Here is a 14810-nt window from a genome sequence, read left to right on the forward strand (position 1 = left end):
TAGACTAGTAGTAAGCTTCAAAACAGCATGAAATTTTGTCACTTATGACAACATGGATGGACCCAGGTAACCTTATGTTCAGTGAAATTAAGCAGAGAACAATACATGCTTCTCTCAGATGCTAGGAGTAAAAGGTTGGTTACCAGAGATTATGGAAAATAAACAGGAGAGACAGACAGAAGGTTTGGTTAATACAGTATGATGCTATCGCTAGATAGATGAAACATATTTACATGTTTCATAGCATGGCCTGGTGAATATAATGAATAATAAGGCTCCATGTTATTTAAAAAAGTTAAAAGTTACCAGGAATTTAACACTGTCTTCTGGACCCAGTAGGGCAGTTATCCCACATGGACTTTAGCAGTTGTGACAGCATGTGCAAGACCTGTGCAAGACCAAGCCAGACAAAATCCCAGCACGGCGTGTGGGAGGTGGGCATTAAGTCCCACCCTATGTAAATGAGCTATTGGCAATTCATGGCTGCTGGGAGAGAGCAAGCCAGCTTCTTCAGTGATGCAGCCTCTGAGAGACTGCCACTTGCACTGGTATATAGCACTTCACCCATGCACAAACAAGCACACTAAGTGAACTCAGTTATTTTTAAATAACAGATGAAATTGGCAGGAAATAGTGGAGTGGATTTAATGAAAAATATATACATACATGAAATTCTCAAACAATAAAAATCACAAAAATTTAAGGGGAACTCTCTACCTACCCAATGCATACACAAATCAAAATATTAAATGTACTTCATAAATACACACAAATAGAATGTATCAATCAAAAGATAAAACAAAATTAACAAAAAGCAGTTAATACAACGTTTTTGGGTAAACTTTAGGTATTATTGATGTTAAATTTGTACATATTAAATGCATACATGTTGATGAGTTTGGATAAAAGGATGTAACCACAACACTATAATCCAAACCAAGTTACCCCCAATATTCTCATTCTTACCCTTCTCTTGTATGTGTTCTTGTGTGTGTATGTATGTATGTATATTGTAATAATACTGCTTAAAAGAGCTGTGTGTGTGTGTGTGTGTGTGTGTGTGTGTGTGTGTGTGTGTGTGTGTTTCAATAACATGGTTAAAAGAGCTGGGTATAGTGATGCATGCTTATAATTCCAGCAGTGGGAAAGCTGAAGAAGTTAAATATAGAGTTCAATGCCAGCTTGGGCTACATAGTGGGTTTCAGGCCAGTTTGAGCTATAGAGTAAGAGTGCATATAAAACAAACAAGCAAACCAACTAACCAACCAAACAAACAAACAAAGACAATCCACATAGCACATAATATAAAATTAATTTTCCGCACATTTTAAGATGAATGATAATGGCAACCATATGTACTGTATTAACCCACAGATTGCTGGACCTTACTCATCATGCTTAAATGAAGTCTGAACACAGTAAACAACACTGACATTTTCTCAAAGTAAGCAAGACAGAGTATATAATAAGTTCTTCAGGTTTCCTATGTATTTAGCTCTCCCAACTAGGGCAATATTAAGTTAATATGGACAACTGATAAATAATAGTACAAGGGTGCTTGGCCCAGCCAAATAGTACCACAAAGGATTTAATACATGTATGTGAAAGGTGATCAACACTGCAAAAACATGGCATTATATTTAAGATAATAGATTCAATATTATCTTTCACTATTTAAGAAAAGATTATTAATAATATTGCTCCAAATACCAGACTGGTATAGACAAATGTGGCTCAAATTGTCACAAATACATCAAAGAAAATGTGACTCATAAAATCAAGCTATGCCATACTATTGTAGCACTATATGTAGGTCTAGTAATATATATATATATATATATATATATATAAATAATTTATATTATAATTATTTTAAATATCTTCAAAACCAAATGCAAGGAAACCAACATCCATTTGTTCATCAAGTCTGAGGATACTAGAATTTAAATCATCCAAAAATTAAATTAAGTTTAAGACATGTGAAAACATTATGTTTATAGGTAGAAATCTTGTATCAGATTTCCCATCAAAGAGGAAAATGTATTTGTACAACTTATTGAAATAATTTACATATCACACAAGCCAGTCAGTTCAGTGTTCTTAGTACATTCACAGAGTTGGACAGCTATCATCGAAATCTAATTTTAGAAAATTTAATCTTACACACACACACACACACACACACACGCACGCACGCACGCACGCGCGCGCGCACGCGCGCTCAAAAAAAAAAAAACCCAAAACAAAACAAAAAACAAACCCTGTATTCATTAACAGTAATTCCACACTCCTTTATCACTCCAGGTCCCAGCAACACTTACTCTGCTGTTTATGCTGCTTCACCTATTCTGGACATTTTATAAAAATAAAATCATGTAATATGGCATCTTATGTCTGGCTTAACTTAGGGTGAATTTTGGATAATCATCTACATTATATCAGTACCTTATTTCTATTAATAATCACATATTCTATTGTATAGATAAAGCATGATTTGTTTAGCCATTCATCCACTTAAGGACATTTGAATTTGTTCCAGATTCTGATCATTATAAACAATGATGCTATGAGCATTCACATACAAGTTTCTGTGAAGAGATACATGCTCACTTCTTTTGGATATATACATAGAATTGAGACTGCTAGGTTATATGACAGCTATAACTTTTGAGGCCTCACCAAATATTTTTTCATTGCAGTTGTATCATTTTACTTTCCAATCAGCAATATGTAAGGCTTCCAGTTTTATTACACCCTTTCCAACCTTCTTGGAAGTGGCTATTTTACTGATTGGGAAGTGGTATGTAATACAATTTGAATTTGAATTAATATGACCAATGAGGATGGCCACATTTCAATGTTCTTATTAATAAGATGTTTGCCATCATGCCCAGTTTATGCTGAAGATGAAATCTAGGCATTCACAAGTGTTAGGTGAGCATTCCACCAACTAAGCTACATCCCCAGGCCCTGTTTACTAGTTTTTAATTAAATCTCCCTAATGGGTACAAAATATTATCTCACTGTGTAATTAACTTGCATTTCTGTATTGATTAGTGATATGGAACATCTTTTCATGTATTTATTGGCCATTTGTATATGGCTTTTAAGGTCTATTCAGGGCTCTTGCTTGTTTTTGAATTGGACCATTTAGGGCCTTCTAAAACAGCTAATTTCTGTCACCTTCATTCTTGTATATATGGGTATCTTACTGAAGTATACCTATAAGCCACATAGAAATAAAAGCTAAAAATTATCCTCTTGCTTTAAGAGTACTATAGATAACTTTCAATTCAAACAGTTTTCTGATACCTTTAATTATAAATTCAGGGATGGTTTATAGTGATGGTTTTCATTATACTATATGTTAAAATTAGTCCATTATAGAAAACAGTATATATGAACAAATAAGAAGTTTAAAAAACAGAATTTTAAATCAGTGAGTAAAAAACGGAATTTCTTACAGATGATATTGGGCCAATTGGAACTATTTCTGGGGGAAAAAAGGTACTGGACTATATTCCCAGGCCTACAGATCTTCACCACAGAAGAAGACAGTTTGAAGGCTTGAAGTCAAGCCTCCAGTCTTTTCCCTCATCCCTTTGTCTCATGACAACTTTTCTGTTTCATCAAGAAAATATGAGCAATCACTAACCTGCATCCTTCATATTTTTCTCCAAACTTTCTTTTTTGCAAAAGCTTTCCTATCTTCCAGGATTTGGGGGCCAAGAAATTCAGAGTCATCCTTTGACACCCTCCTTTCTCTCAAATTTCATAAGCAAATCTTTGTGGTTTGACCTATGACCTATGGTTCAGCATCAGACAATTTCTTATCATTTCCACTGCCAAAAGCCTGATTCAAGCCATTAGTATGTCTATGCTATATAGTTAAATACTAGCATAACTGTTCTGTATACTATCTGTTTTGAAATCAAAAGGTTCAATTTTAAAATGGATAATATACAATCATGATATTCTTTCTGTTTGCTTCCCATTTTACTTAGGAATAAAACTAATGATAGGCCCCTAGATAATATATTCCTTATTACCAGCTTGATCTTACAACCTAATGGAAAACGAAAGGAGTAATTCTTTGCTCAGAATATTCCTTGTCATTCTGCAGTTTGTTTAGTAAAGAATTAGAAGTGAGCACAGTTGCCGGGCGGTGGTGGCGCACGCCTGTAATCCCAGCACTCGGGAGGCAGAGCCAGGCGGATCTCTGTGAGTTCGAGGCCAGCCTAGGCTACCGAGTTAGTTCCAGGAAAAGGCGCAAAGCTACACAGAGAAACCCTGTCTCGAAAAACCAAAAAAAAAAAAAAAGAAGTGAGCACAGTTAAAGAAAAGCTATAACTTCTCAGATGTGATCAGAAGAATAGGATTACCTTTGGACCAGGATGACCTGGAAGACCAATGCCTGAAACGCCAGGCTCTCCTTTACTTCCTTTCTGGCCAGGTAACCCTGGAGAGCCAGGTTGTCCAGGAACTCCAGGCGGCCCAGGGGGCCCATCCACACCTTGAGGGCCTGTTGAAGATATGTAATGTATAATATTTAATAAAATAGTCTTTACTCACTGCAACCCTAAGATGAATGTGATTTAGCAAAAAGATCTTTTAAAAAAAAAAAAAAAAACTTCTGCAAACCGAGTATATATAGTGAGTTTCACACACGGCTTATATATCAACCTATTTCTAAAGAAATTTTGATGGAAGAGAAAAAGCCAGAGAACACATATGTTTGTGAATTCCAACTTTTTAATTTCTTAAAATTCTGTCCCTTATTAAGTCACTTTAAATATTTTTTGTAGTGAGAGGTCTATCCATTGGTTATTTTAGAGACTGTCCTACTCTGATTCTGTCAACATTAGCTGCCCATCTCCAATGCTGCTGATGGAATCCAGGCTTCTTACATGCTATCACTTTGCTACATACCCAGATCTTATACTTAACATCTTTTCTGTTTAAAAAAAAAAGGATAAAAATGAGGGTTGGGTCATTGATCAATTGGCAGAGTGCTTGCCTCATATGCATAAAGCTGTTTGATCTTTAATACATTATTAACATTGCATGGTGTCAAGCACTTATAATCCCAGTATTTTGGGGGTAGATAAAGGAGGACTAGAAGTTCAAGATCATCCTCAGCTATATAGAAAGTTTGATGATAGCCTGTGCTACATGAGACCCCGTCTCAACGGGGGAAAAAAGGCAGTGAATATTAATAGGATTAAATGACTATGGCTTTTCATCACTCACCAGGAAAACCCATGTCACCAATGTTTCCTTTAAGCCCAGGAGGCCCTGTAAGTCCTGGTGGACCAGGGAGACCAGGGTCACCCTTGGGACCTAGAAAAGTAATGTTGGTAAAATTAAAGCAAAGAAATGACATCATGGGATTGGAAGGATACATTTCATTGTATTAAAGTCCACAGATATAACTCAGTGTGAAATAGGTAGGAAGTTCCCCAGAAGTCTCCTTAGTAACATATTGGAATATAATAATGCTAATGCAGGTCTTTAAATTCAACTTCATAAAAATAAAGGTAATTTTACATGAGCTCCTTGATTCTTCTCCTAAAACAATTCCATGCATTCGATGATCTATTTGTTGCGTATGTATAACTACCTCTTTTTGGGTTCTCATAGACAAATCCAATATAAGAATGTTTAATACAACTTCAGCCATGGATCTCTGTCATAACAGAGCCCCACTATAATTAGGCCAGAGAGAGATAAGGGTTGGCAATTTGACAGAGAGATGCTGCATTGACCTGGGTGTTTGAGGAGTCTACTAAGAACAACACAGGTGCTTGAGCTGTGTGATGTCACCCACATGTTTGCCAGTGCCACCATATATGTAGTCTTCTTTTTCTTTCACCGGTGACTTCCAGCTTTGGGAAGAGAATGCAAAAGATGCTGGGAAGGAACCAGGAGAGAATCCATCTTTCTCAATCCCTCAAGATAATGAGGTATGAATTTGATGGCAAACAAATGACCTTCAGAGCTTCTAAGAGGTTAAAGACCTTCTTATTTCCTTAGGGGCTGAACTAAAATCAAGCAGCTGAAAGTTTAATGAGAAGGAAGACAAAAACTAAAGCAAACCATTCAGTGTAAGAGCATTTGTGCTGTAACAGATTACAAGGAGGCTTGGGAAACTTTTATCCTTAGAAATTTTAAAAATTAAGCTCCAATTGGACCCAAAGGTGAGTCTTTGTTCTCCTAGCCAATCACCCCAGCCTCTAGAATTTAGGCCCAGGGGCACAATATTAAGAGCTGCAAAGGAAAAAGGCCAAGTAACATATAAAGTCAGACCCATCAGAATAACACTTGACTTCTCAAATGGAGACTCTGAAAGCCAGAAGATCCTGGACAGATGTTATGCAGACACTAAGAGACCACAGATTCCAGCCCAGACTACTGTACCCCACAAAACTCTCAACCAATAGACCAATCTCCCTCATGAACATTGGCGCAAAAGTACTCAATAAAATACTGGCAAACCGAATCCAAGAACACATTAAAAAATCATCCATCATGATCATGTAGGCTTCATCTCAGAGATGCAGGGATGGTTCAAAATATGAAAATCTGTCAATATAATCCATCATATAAACAAACTGAAAGAAAAAAATCACATGATCATCTTATTAGATTCTGAAAAATCCTTTGACAAAATTCAACACCCCTTCATGATAAAGGTCCTGGAGAGATCAAGAATACAAGGAACATACCTAAACATAAAGGTAACTTACAGCAAGCTGACAGCCAACATCAAATTAAATGGAGAGAAACTCAAAGAGATTCCACTAGAATCAGGAACAAGACAAGACTGTCCTCTCTCCCCATACTTATTCAACATAGTACTTGAAGTTCTAGCTAGAGCAATAAAACAACAAGAGGAGATCAAGGTGATACAAATTGGAAAGGAAGAAGTCAAACTTTCACTCTTTGCAGATGATATAATAGTCTACATAAGTGATCCCAAAAATTCTACCAGGGAACTCCTACAACTGATAAACACCTTCAGTAATGTGGTAGGATATAAGATGAACTGAAAAAAATCACTAGCCCTCCTATACGCAAATGATAAATGGGCCAAGAAAGAAATCAGAGAAACATCACCCTTTACAATAGCCATAAATAATATAAAGTACCTTGGGGTTATTTTAACCAAAGAAGTGAAAGACCTGTATGACAAGAACTTTAAGTCCCTGACAAAAGAAATTGAAAAAGATATAAGAAAATATAATTATCTCCCATGCTCATTGATAGAACCAACATAATAAAAATGGCAATCTAACCAAAAGCAATCTACAGATTCAATGCAACCCCCATCAAAATCCCAACACAATTTTTCACAGACCTTAAGAGAACAATACTCAGCTTCATATGGAAAAACATCAAACCTAGGATAGCTAAAACAATCTTTTGCAATAAAACAACCTCTGGAGGCATCACCATCCCTGACTTCAAGCTCTACTATAGAGCTATAGTAATAAAAGCAGCTTGGTATTGGCATAAAAACCTACATGTGGACCAATGGAATTAAATAGAAGATCTTGACATTATTCCACATACATGAACACCTGATATTTGACAAAGAAGCCAAAACTGTACAAAGGAAAAAAGAAAGCATCTTCAACAAATGGTGCTGGCATAACTGGATGTCAGCATGCAGAAAACTGCAAATAGATCCATATTTATGACCATGCACAAAACTCAAATCCAAGTGGATCAATGACTCCAACATAAATCCAGTTACACGGAAACTGATAGAGGAGAAAGTAGGAAGTAGCCTAGAATGCATTGGGGTAGGAGACCACTTCCTAACTATAACACCAGTATCACAGACACTGAGAGAAACAATTAATAAATGGTACCTCCTAAAACTGAGAAACTTCTATAAGGCAAAGAACACAGTAAATAAGACAAAATGACAGCCTATAGAATAGGAAATGATCTTCACCAACCCCACATCTGACACAGGGCTGATCTCCAAAATATATAAAGAATGCAAGAAACTAGACATCAAAATAACAAACAATCTAATTAAAAAATGGGCTACAGAGCTAAACAGAGAATTCTCAACAGAAGAATCCCAAATGGATGAAAGACATGTAAGGAATTGCTCAACATCTTTATTCATCAGGGAAATGCAAATCAAAATGACTCTGAAATACCATCTTACACCTGTCAAAATGGCAAAGATAAAAAGCACTGCAGACAGCTTATGAGAGGATGTAGAGCAAGGGGAACTCTCCTCCATTGCTGGTGGGAGTGAAAACTTGTACAGCCACTTTGGAAATCAGTATGGCAACTTCTCAGAAAATCGGGAATCTACCTCAAGACCCAATGATACCACTCTTGGGAATATACACAAGGCATGCTCAATCATTGCACAAGGACACATGCTCAACTATGTTCATAGCAGCATTATTCCTATTAGCCAGAACCTGGAAACAACCTAGATTCCCCTCAACTGAAGAATGGATAAAGAAGACGTGGTACATACACACAATGGAGTACTAGTCAACTGCAAAAAACAATGACATCATGAAACTTGTAGGCAAATGGATGTAACTAAAAAATATCATCCTGAGTGAGGTAACCTAGACCCAGAAAGACAATAATGGTATGTATTCACTCATAAGTGGATACTAGACGTAAAGCAAAGGATAACCAGACTACAATCCACAGCTCCAGAGGAGCTAGGAAACAAGGCGGACCCAAAGAGGGATGCATGGATCACCTTGGGATGGGGAAACATAGGGTATCCCGATGAGTAACCTGGGGATGAGGGAGGGTAATAGAGGCTAGGGGATGGCGCATGAGAACATGAGCGAACGAGATGGTCGAGCTGGGGGTGGGACAGAGTGGGTAAACAATGAAAGATATCTTGATAGAAGGAGACATTATGGGGTAAGGGAGAAACCTGGTGCTTGGGAAATTCCCAGGAATCCACAAAGATGACCCCAGCTAAGACTCTTAGCAATAGTGGAGAGGGTGCCTGAACTGGACTACCCTGGTAATCAGATTGGTGGATACCCTAACTGTCATCATGGAGCCTTCATCCAGTAACTGATGGGAGCAGATGCAGAGATTCACAGTCAAGCATGGGGCTGAGCTCCAGGAGTCCAGTGGAAGAGAGGGAAGAGGGATTACATGAGCAAGGGGGGTCAAGATCATGATGAAACCTACAGAGACAACTGAACCAAGGTCTTAGGATCTCACGAATTTAGACTGACAACCGTGGAAACTGCATGGGACTGGACTAGACCCTTTGCATAAGGGAGACAGTGTGTAGCTGGGTCTGTTTGCGGGGCCCCTGGCAGTGTGTTCAAGATCTGTCCCTGGTGCATGATATGGCTTTCTGGATCCCATTACCTATGGCCAGACACCTTGCTCACCTTGATGCAGGGGCGATGGGTAAGAGGCTTAGCTGTCCCCCCATGGAGAACTTAGTCTTTTGGATGAGGGGTGAGTTGGAGGAGGGGAAAAGGAGGGGAATGGGAGGAGGGATGAGAGGGGGATCTGTGGTTTGATATGTTAAGTGAATAAAAAATAATTAAAAAAGGATAAAAGAGAAATAATTTCTAAATAAAAAAAAGAAATTTTAAAAATTAAAAATTTCAATCATCTTTTTACATTGCAGGCAACAAACAAGCAACAACAACAAAAGCAAAAAACACTGGTGACTTTTTCAGGTTCCTACCGGAGAATTGTCTTATTTATATGTTGGAGTGTCTGTAGTAAAATGTAGCACCTTACTTGAATCATAGTTCTACATATATTCTGATGAGAGCAAACTATGAATCTGAACAAGCAAAATAAAATGTCCTGTATATCTTGTCTGTTGAAACTTGGGTCAAGTGTCAACAATTTTTCCAAGCCTCACTGCACTTATCACGACTGGATCCAAATCATCAATTAAACATGATAAGGTCACAATTACTTTTCCATGGATTGCTGTTAGCTAGTCAAATGCCACAGTGGTCTATTTTACATACCTGGTAGTCCTGGTGATCCAGGTTCTCCACTCAGTCCAGGTTGCCCTGGGTCTCCAGGTAAACCCTGGTAGCCTTTTGGTCCTGAAAGTCCAGGAATACCTTCCAAGGATAAGCATAAAAACAAGTTAGGCTGATTCTTAATAATAAATTAATTTGCCAAAAAAGCTGCTTACAAGAAGAAACTGGCATATTCTTTCCCTCCTTCCCTCCCTCCCTCCCTCCCTCCCTCCCTCCCTCCCTCCCCCCCCCCTCTCTCGTGTGTGCGTGTGTGTGTTGGTGTGTTGGGGGATTGCTGCACTTTAACCATTTCTGTGCTCTGTGACAAAAACTCATTTTTCTGATAGTTCACTTGATTTCCTAAATCAAGAAGACAAAATTCCTAGGACAAATGAGAATGAAAAAATGACCAAAAAAGATGCAGCAGAAATCAACTTCAAGATGATGCCTAGAGAAGAAAAGATGGATAGAAACCATCCCTTCCCTAATACTCCTTAACCAGACTCCCGTGGATTTATCACATTTTCTGATGCTCTATCGACTGAGATAGCTGGCTGGGGGGGGGGGGGAGTACAGGGGGGATCTGGGCTTGGTATGTAAAATGAATAGAAAATTTAATAAAATTTAAAAAATTAAAGTAAAAAAAAACCTAGCTGTAACCGAATGGGATTAAAATTAATGCTTGTGACTGAAAAAAAATCCCTTATGTAGTGCTTGGGAGGGTAAGGATGCTCTGCAGGGTGTCTGCCACATTTTGGGAATAAATTACCAAACTTTTTTGGAATTGGCAGTGGTACTTTTGCAGCATCCTTGTTTCTAACATGATATAGATGTAGATCATGAATTATTAAGATGGCCCTGGAGAGTGATGGGATGTATAGCTCAGTAAGAAGTTGCCTATCATTGAGTTTGATCCCCAGCACTTCAAACCAGAACAACAAAATAATGTTCAATGCCTGGTCCTGACTACCTGTAGCAATGATAGCAGTGGCCAAATGTACTACAGACTATTTAGTTTCTCCAATTTTTGCTATCTCTCATCAAGAAATTTAGATCAGCCCAAAATGTCAACTTCCTCTTGGTTCTTATCTGTCTCAAAGTATTTTACTAGTAATACTATGATAGAAGTCAAGTATGTTTCACCATTTCTATAATTCAGAAAGCATGTTTTTTTTTTTTTTTTTTTTTTTTTTTTTTTTTTTTTTTTAAAGGAAGCATCCAGGTAATGGTGGCCCACGCTTTTAATCCCAGTACTAGGGAGGCAGAGGCAGGCAAATTTCAGTGAGTTCAAGGCCAGCCTGGTCTACAGAGTGTACAGAGTGTGTTCCAGGACAGCCAGGACTGTTACACAGAGAAACCCTGTCTCGAAAAACCAAAAAAAAAAAAAAAGAAAAAAAGAAAAAAAAAAGCCACATAAGACAATAACTCCAGGAGCTGATGACATTGCTCAGTGGTTAAAAGAACATGTCACCAAGCCTGAAGACCTGAGTCCAACCTCCAGAGCCCATATACTGAAGCAGGAAAACTCACTCCCATAAGTTGTCCCTGACACTTACATAGGAATTGTAGCATACACATATGCATACATACCAATCAATCAGTCAATCAATTAATCAATAAGAATCTTATTTTTAAAAGAAGAGATACCTAAGAAAGACATTCCATTTTAGTCATCCTAAAATTTACATGTTCCTGCCCCTTTGTGTACTTTGTGAAAAGTTCCAGTGTAAGAAATATGTTAATGAAAATTTTCATCAAATCATGCTCATTGTGAAACTTATAACATTTGTTTACACACACATACACACATGTACAACTGACAACATTTGTAGAACACAAAAAGAATTGCAAATGTGCTGAAAGCTACAAATTAATGATCAATCTAAGTTTCATAATGTTTGAAAGGCTAGTACTTTTTCAACAAATACTTTTCTTTCTTTTCTATAGGCATTTTATGTTAATTTGTGTATATATATATATGTTTTGTGGTATTTTTGATGAACTATGTTATACTTCTATAAAAAGAAATGAATAGTTTTACAATTTAAAAACTATTATATACAACATGATACTATTCACCTTCATTTGGATTCAAGGAGAAAAAACCGAAAAGGACCACCACATTCAAATGTTATTCTCAAATTATTGTGGCTATATATCATTTTCTAAACTCCTGGAAAACTGAAGGCAGTTATTTAAGTCTGTTTTATTTATGAATGTATTTACTTATGCATGTATGTACATATGTATGTATGTTTGTACATATGTATGTATGTATGTGTGCTCATAGGTTTCTTGGCACATGTGTGTTTGCAGGTAGGTGCACATATAGGCCCAAAATTGAAGTTGGATGCCTTCATAGATTGTTCGACATTTTGTTCATTGACGATAGGTCTCTCACTGACCTCCAAGGTCTCCTAGATTCCCCTGCCTTTGCTCAAAAGTGTTACTATTCCAGGCATGTGCCTGTTTTGCGTCTATGTGGGTTTTAGGGATCCAAATGCCAGTTTCATGCTTGTGTAACAAACACTCAATTCACTAAACCATCTCCCCAGTTCCCCAAGTCTTCTTTAAAACTCCTGTAGCTCACGACAGGTAAACAACAGAAAATCTTCAAGCAGAAAGCTAATCAATGAAACATCATGAATCAAATGAAATATTCACCACCAAAATGTTGTGTATCTAATTGCCTTGTTGAATCCAGTACCTCCAAGTTACTCCTCTGATACCTAAAATAAAATGTCAGTGGCCAGGCAAGATGGCCCAGTAAGCAAAGGTGCTTTGCGAAAAGCCCAATAACCTGAGTTAAATTCCTGGAATGCACAATGTGGATGGAGGGAGCCAATTGCTGAAAGTAGTTCTTTGACACATTCAGTGACACACACACAAACAAATAAATGCATACATATGTACACACATACATACATGGATAAATATGTGAAAATTAAACTTCAGGGACGGGGTATATAGTGAAAGAAAGTGTGCTAGCATCCATATGGAACTGTGTCTGTTATCTAGTACCATCCCCAAAATTAAACTTCACATATGTAAAAAAATGTATTTATGAATACATCCATTCACTTACCTGGTAAGCCAGGCTCACCCTTCTCTCCTTTTGATCCCAGAAAATCTGGATGCATTGGTCCAGGGGGACCTGGAAGGCCAGGTTCTCCTTTACCACCTTTTTCTCCTGCAGGGCCAGGAAGGCCTGGCTGACCTTGCATGCCATCATCACCTAAAATCAACAAAGCACACCAAATTTGTCCATCCATAATTAATGCATGTAAAATTATCCCCAGTCTCATAACTGGGTGGGCTCGTAAGCACTCAAAACATTTATGTAATTTGATGTCTGCCAATGAATTACTTGTGTGAATACATATTTTAAAAGTCAGGTAATAATCTCTCTGCTTTCTAGAATATTTGGATGATGATTAAAGGCTCGCCATAAGAAAAATCTGAAGTTCAATTCTCAGATTATGGGCTCAGCATTTACAGTGTTTCAGGCATACAGATTAAGTATGTCAACAAACTGAAAACAAGACATTTTAACTGACATATCACAAAGAAATAAAACACCAAGCACTGCTGGTTTTAAAATGGGAAAAACAAAACCCATATTGACAGAACACAATGTTTACTTTTCGTTGTCACACACAACTGTCAGTGAACTCCAGTTCTTACCTTTAAGACCAGGAGCACCACTTCTGCCAGGGATTCCCAAGGGTCCAGGTGGGCCTGGAGGTCCCATCATACCTATTTCTCCTTTGGCACCTTTGGAAAATATCAGTTAGTTGCTTCTGTCTTCTGGGATTTTGGAAATACTCTCTGTCTCTGTCTCTGTCTCTGTCTCTGTCTCTGTCTCTGTCTCTGTCTCTCTCTTTATTCCCCTCTCCCTCTCCTACTCCCTCCTGCTCTCCTTCTCCTTTCTCTCCAAAAATCACATATTTATTCTTATTTTACATGTATGGTTGTTTGGGATGCATGTATGTCTGTACACCATGTGCATGCAGTACCCGTGGAGACCAGAAGAGGGTACTGGATCCTCTGGGACTAGAGTTACAGACAATTGTGAGCTACCATGTGGATGCTGGGAATCCAACCCCAGTTCTCTGGAAAAGCAGCCAATGCTTTTAGCCACTGAGCTATCTCTCTGGGACTTCATTTTTGTCTCATGAAATTATTTCTTTGGGAAGCCACTTGCAATGGAAGGATGCTACAGTGATAAGAGGTTTTATGAATGATTAGATGCTACATGAGCTACAAAAGTACCCGTGTCAGAAAACTGCCATTATAGATTTGGATTCTTCAACTCTAAAAATTCTTGTTGGAGTCACATAAATTATATAAAATAATCCAAGAAAGGCACCCCTTGATTTCTGACCCACCGAATCTTAAGCAAAATGTTTGAAAAGTTGCTTTAAACAATTACATTTCGGATTATTTATTATATAGTAATATATAACTTGTACAGGCATACAGAGTATAGTGCAAACAGCAACCTGAGTCTCCAACATTCATACACTTAACACTCTTCCTTAATAGAGAGTGCCGATCCATAAAATGTAATATGAAAATTATTTGTCAGAGTCATACTAAAATTAGTTTCATTGATCCTCAACCCATCAAATTATTAAATATTACCTGGGAATCCAGGGACACCTGCTTTTCCTGGAAGACCAGGTGATCCTGGAGGTCCTATAAGACCAGGGACTCCAGGAAGCCCTGGACTACCTCTCTCTCCTGGGGGTCCTGGAACATCAAACCCAGGAGGTCCTGGATCTCCCTTCTCTCCTGGTATTCCATGTAACC

General features: G+C 37.8%; 1 protein-coding gene across 2 annotated transcripts in view; it reads right to left on the reverse strand.

Moving 5' to 3' along the window:
• Positions 1 to 14810, reverse strand: part of Col4a5 (collagen type IV alpha 5 chain) — a 194656-nt gene that overhangs the window by 47217 nt on the left and 132629 nt on the right. For both annotated transcript variants that reach the window (XM_015992158.3, XM_076562145.1), the window contains exons 31-36: positions 14643 to 14810; positions 13683 to 13772; positions 13084 to 13233; positions 10002 to 10100; positions 5251 to 5340; positions 4383 to 4522 (exon numbers count right to left, since the gene is read on the reverse strand). In XM_015992158.3, coding sequence (XP_015847644.1) covers positions 4383 to 4522; positions 5251 to 5340; positions 10002 to 10100; positions 13084 to 13233; positions 13683 to 13772; positions 14643 to 14810 — 737 coding nt within the window. The remainder of the gene's footprint in view (positions 1 to 4382; positions 4523 to 5250; positions 5341 to 10001; positions 10101 to 13083; positions 13234 to 13682; positions 13773 to 14642) is intronic.

The sequence above is a fragment of the Peromyscus maniculatus genome, chromosome X, assembly GCF_049852395.1.
Source record: "Peromyscus maniculatus bairdii isolate BWxNUB_F1_BW_parent chromosome X, HU_Pman_BW_mat_3.1, whole genome shotgun sequence".
Taxonomy (NCBI): Eukaryota; Metazoa; Chordata; class Mammalia; order Rodentia; family Cricetidae; genus Peromyscus; species Peromyscus maniculatus.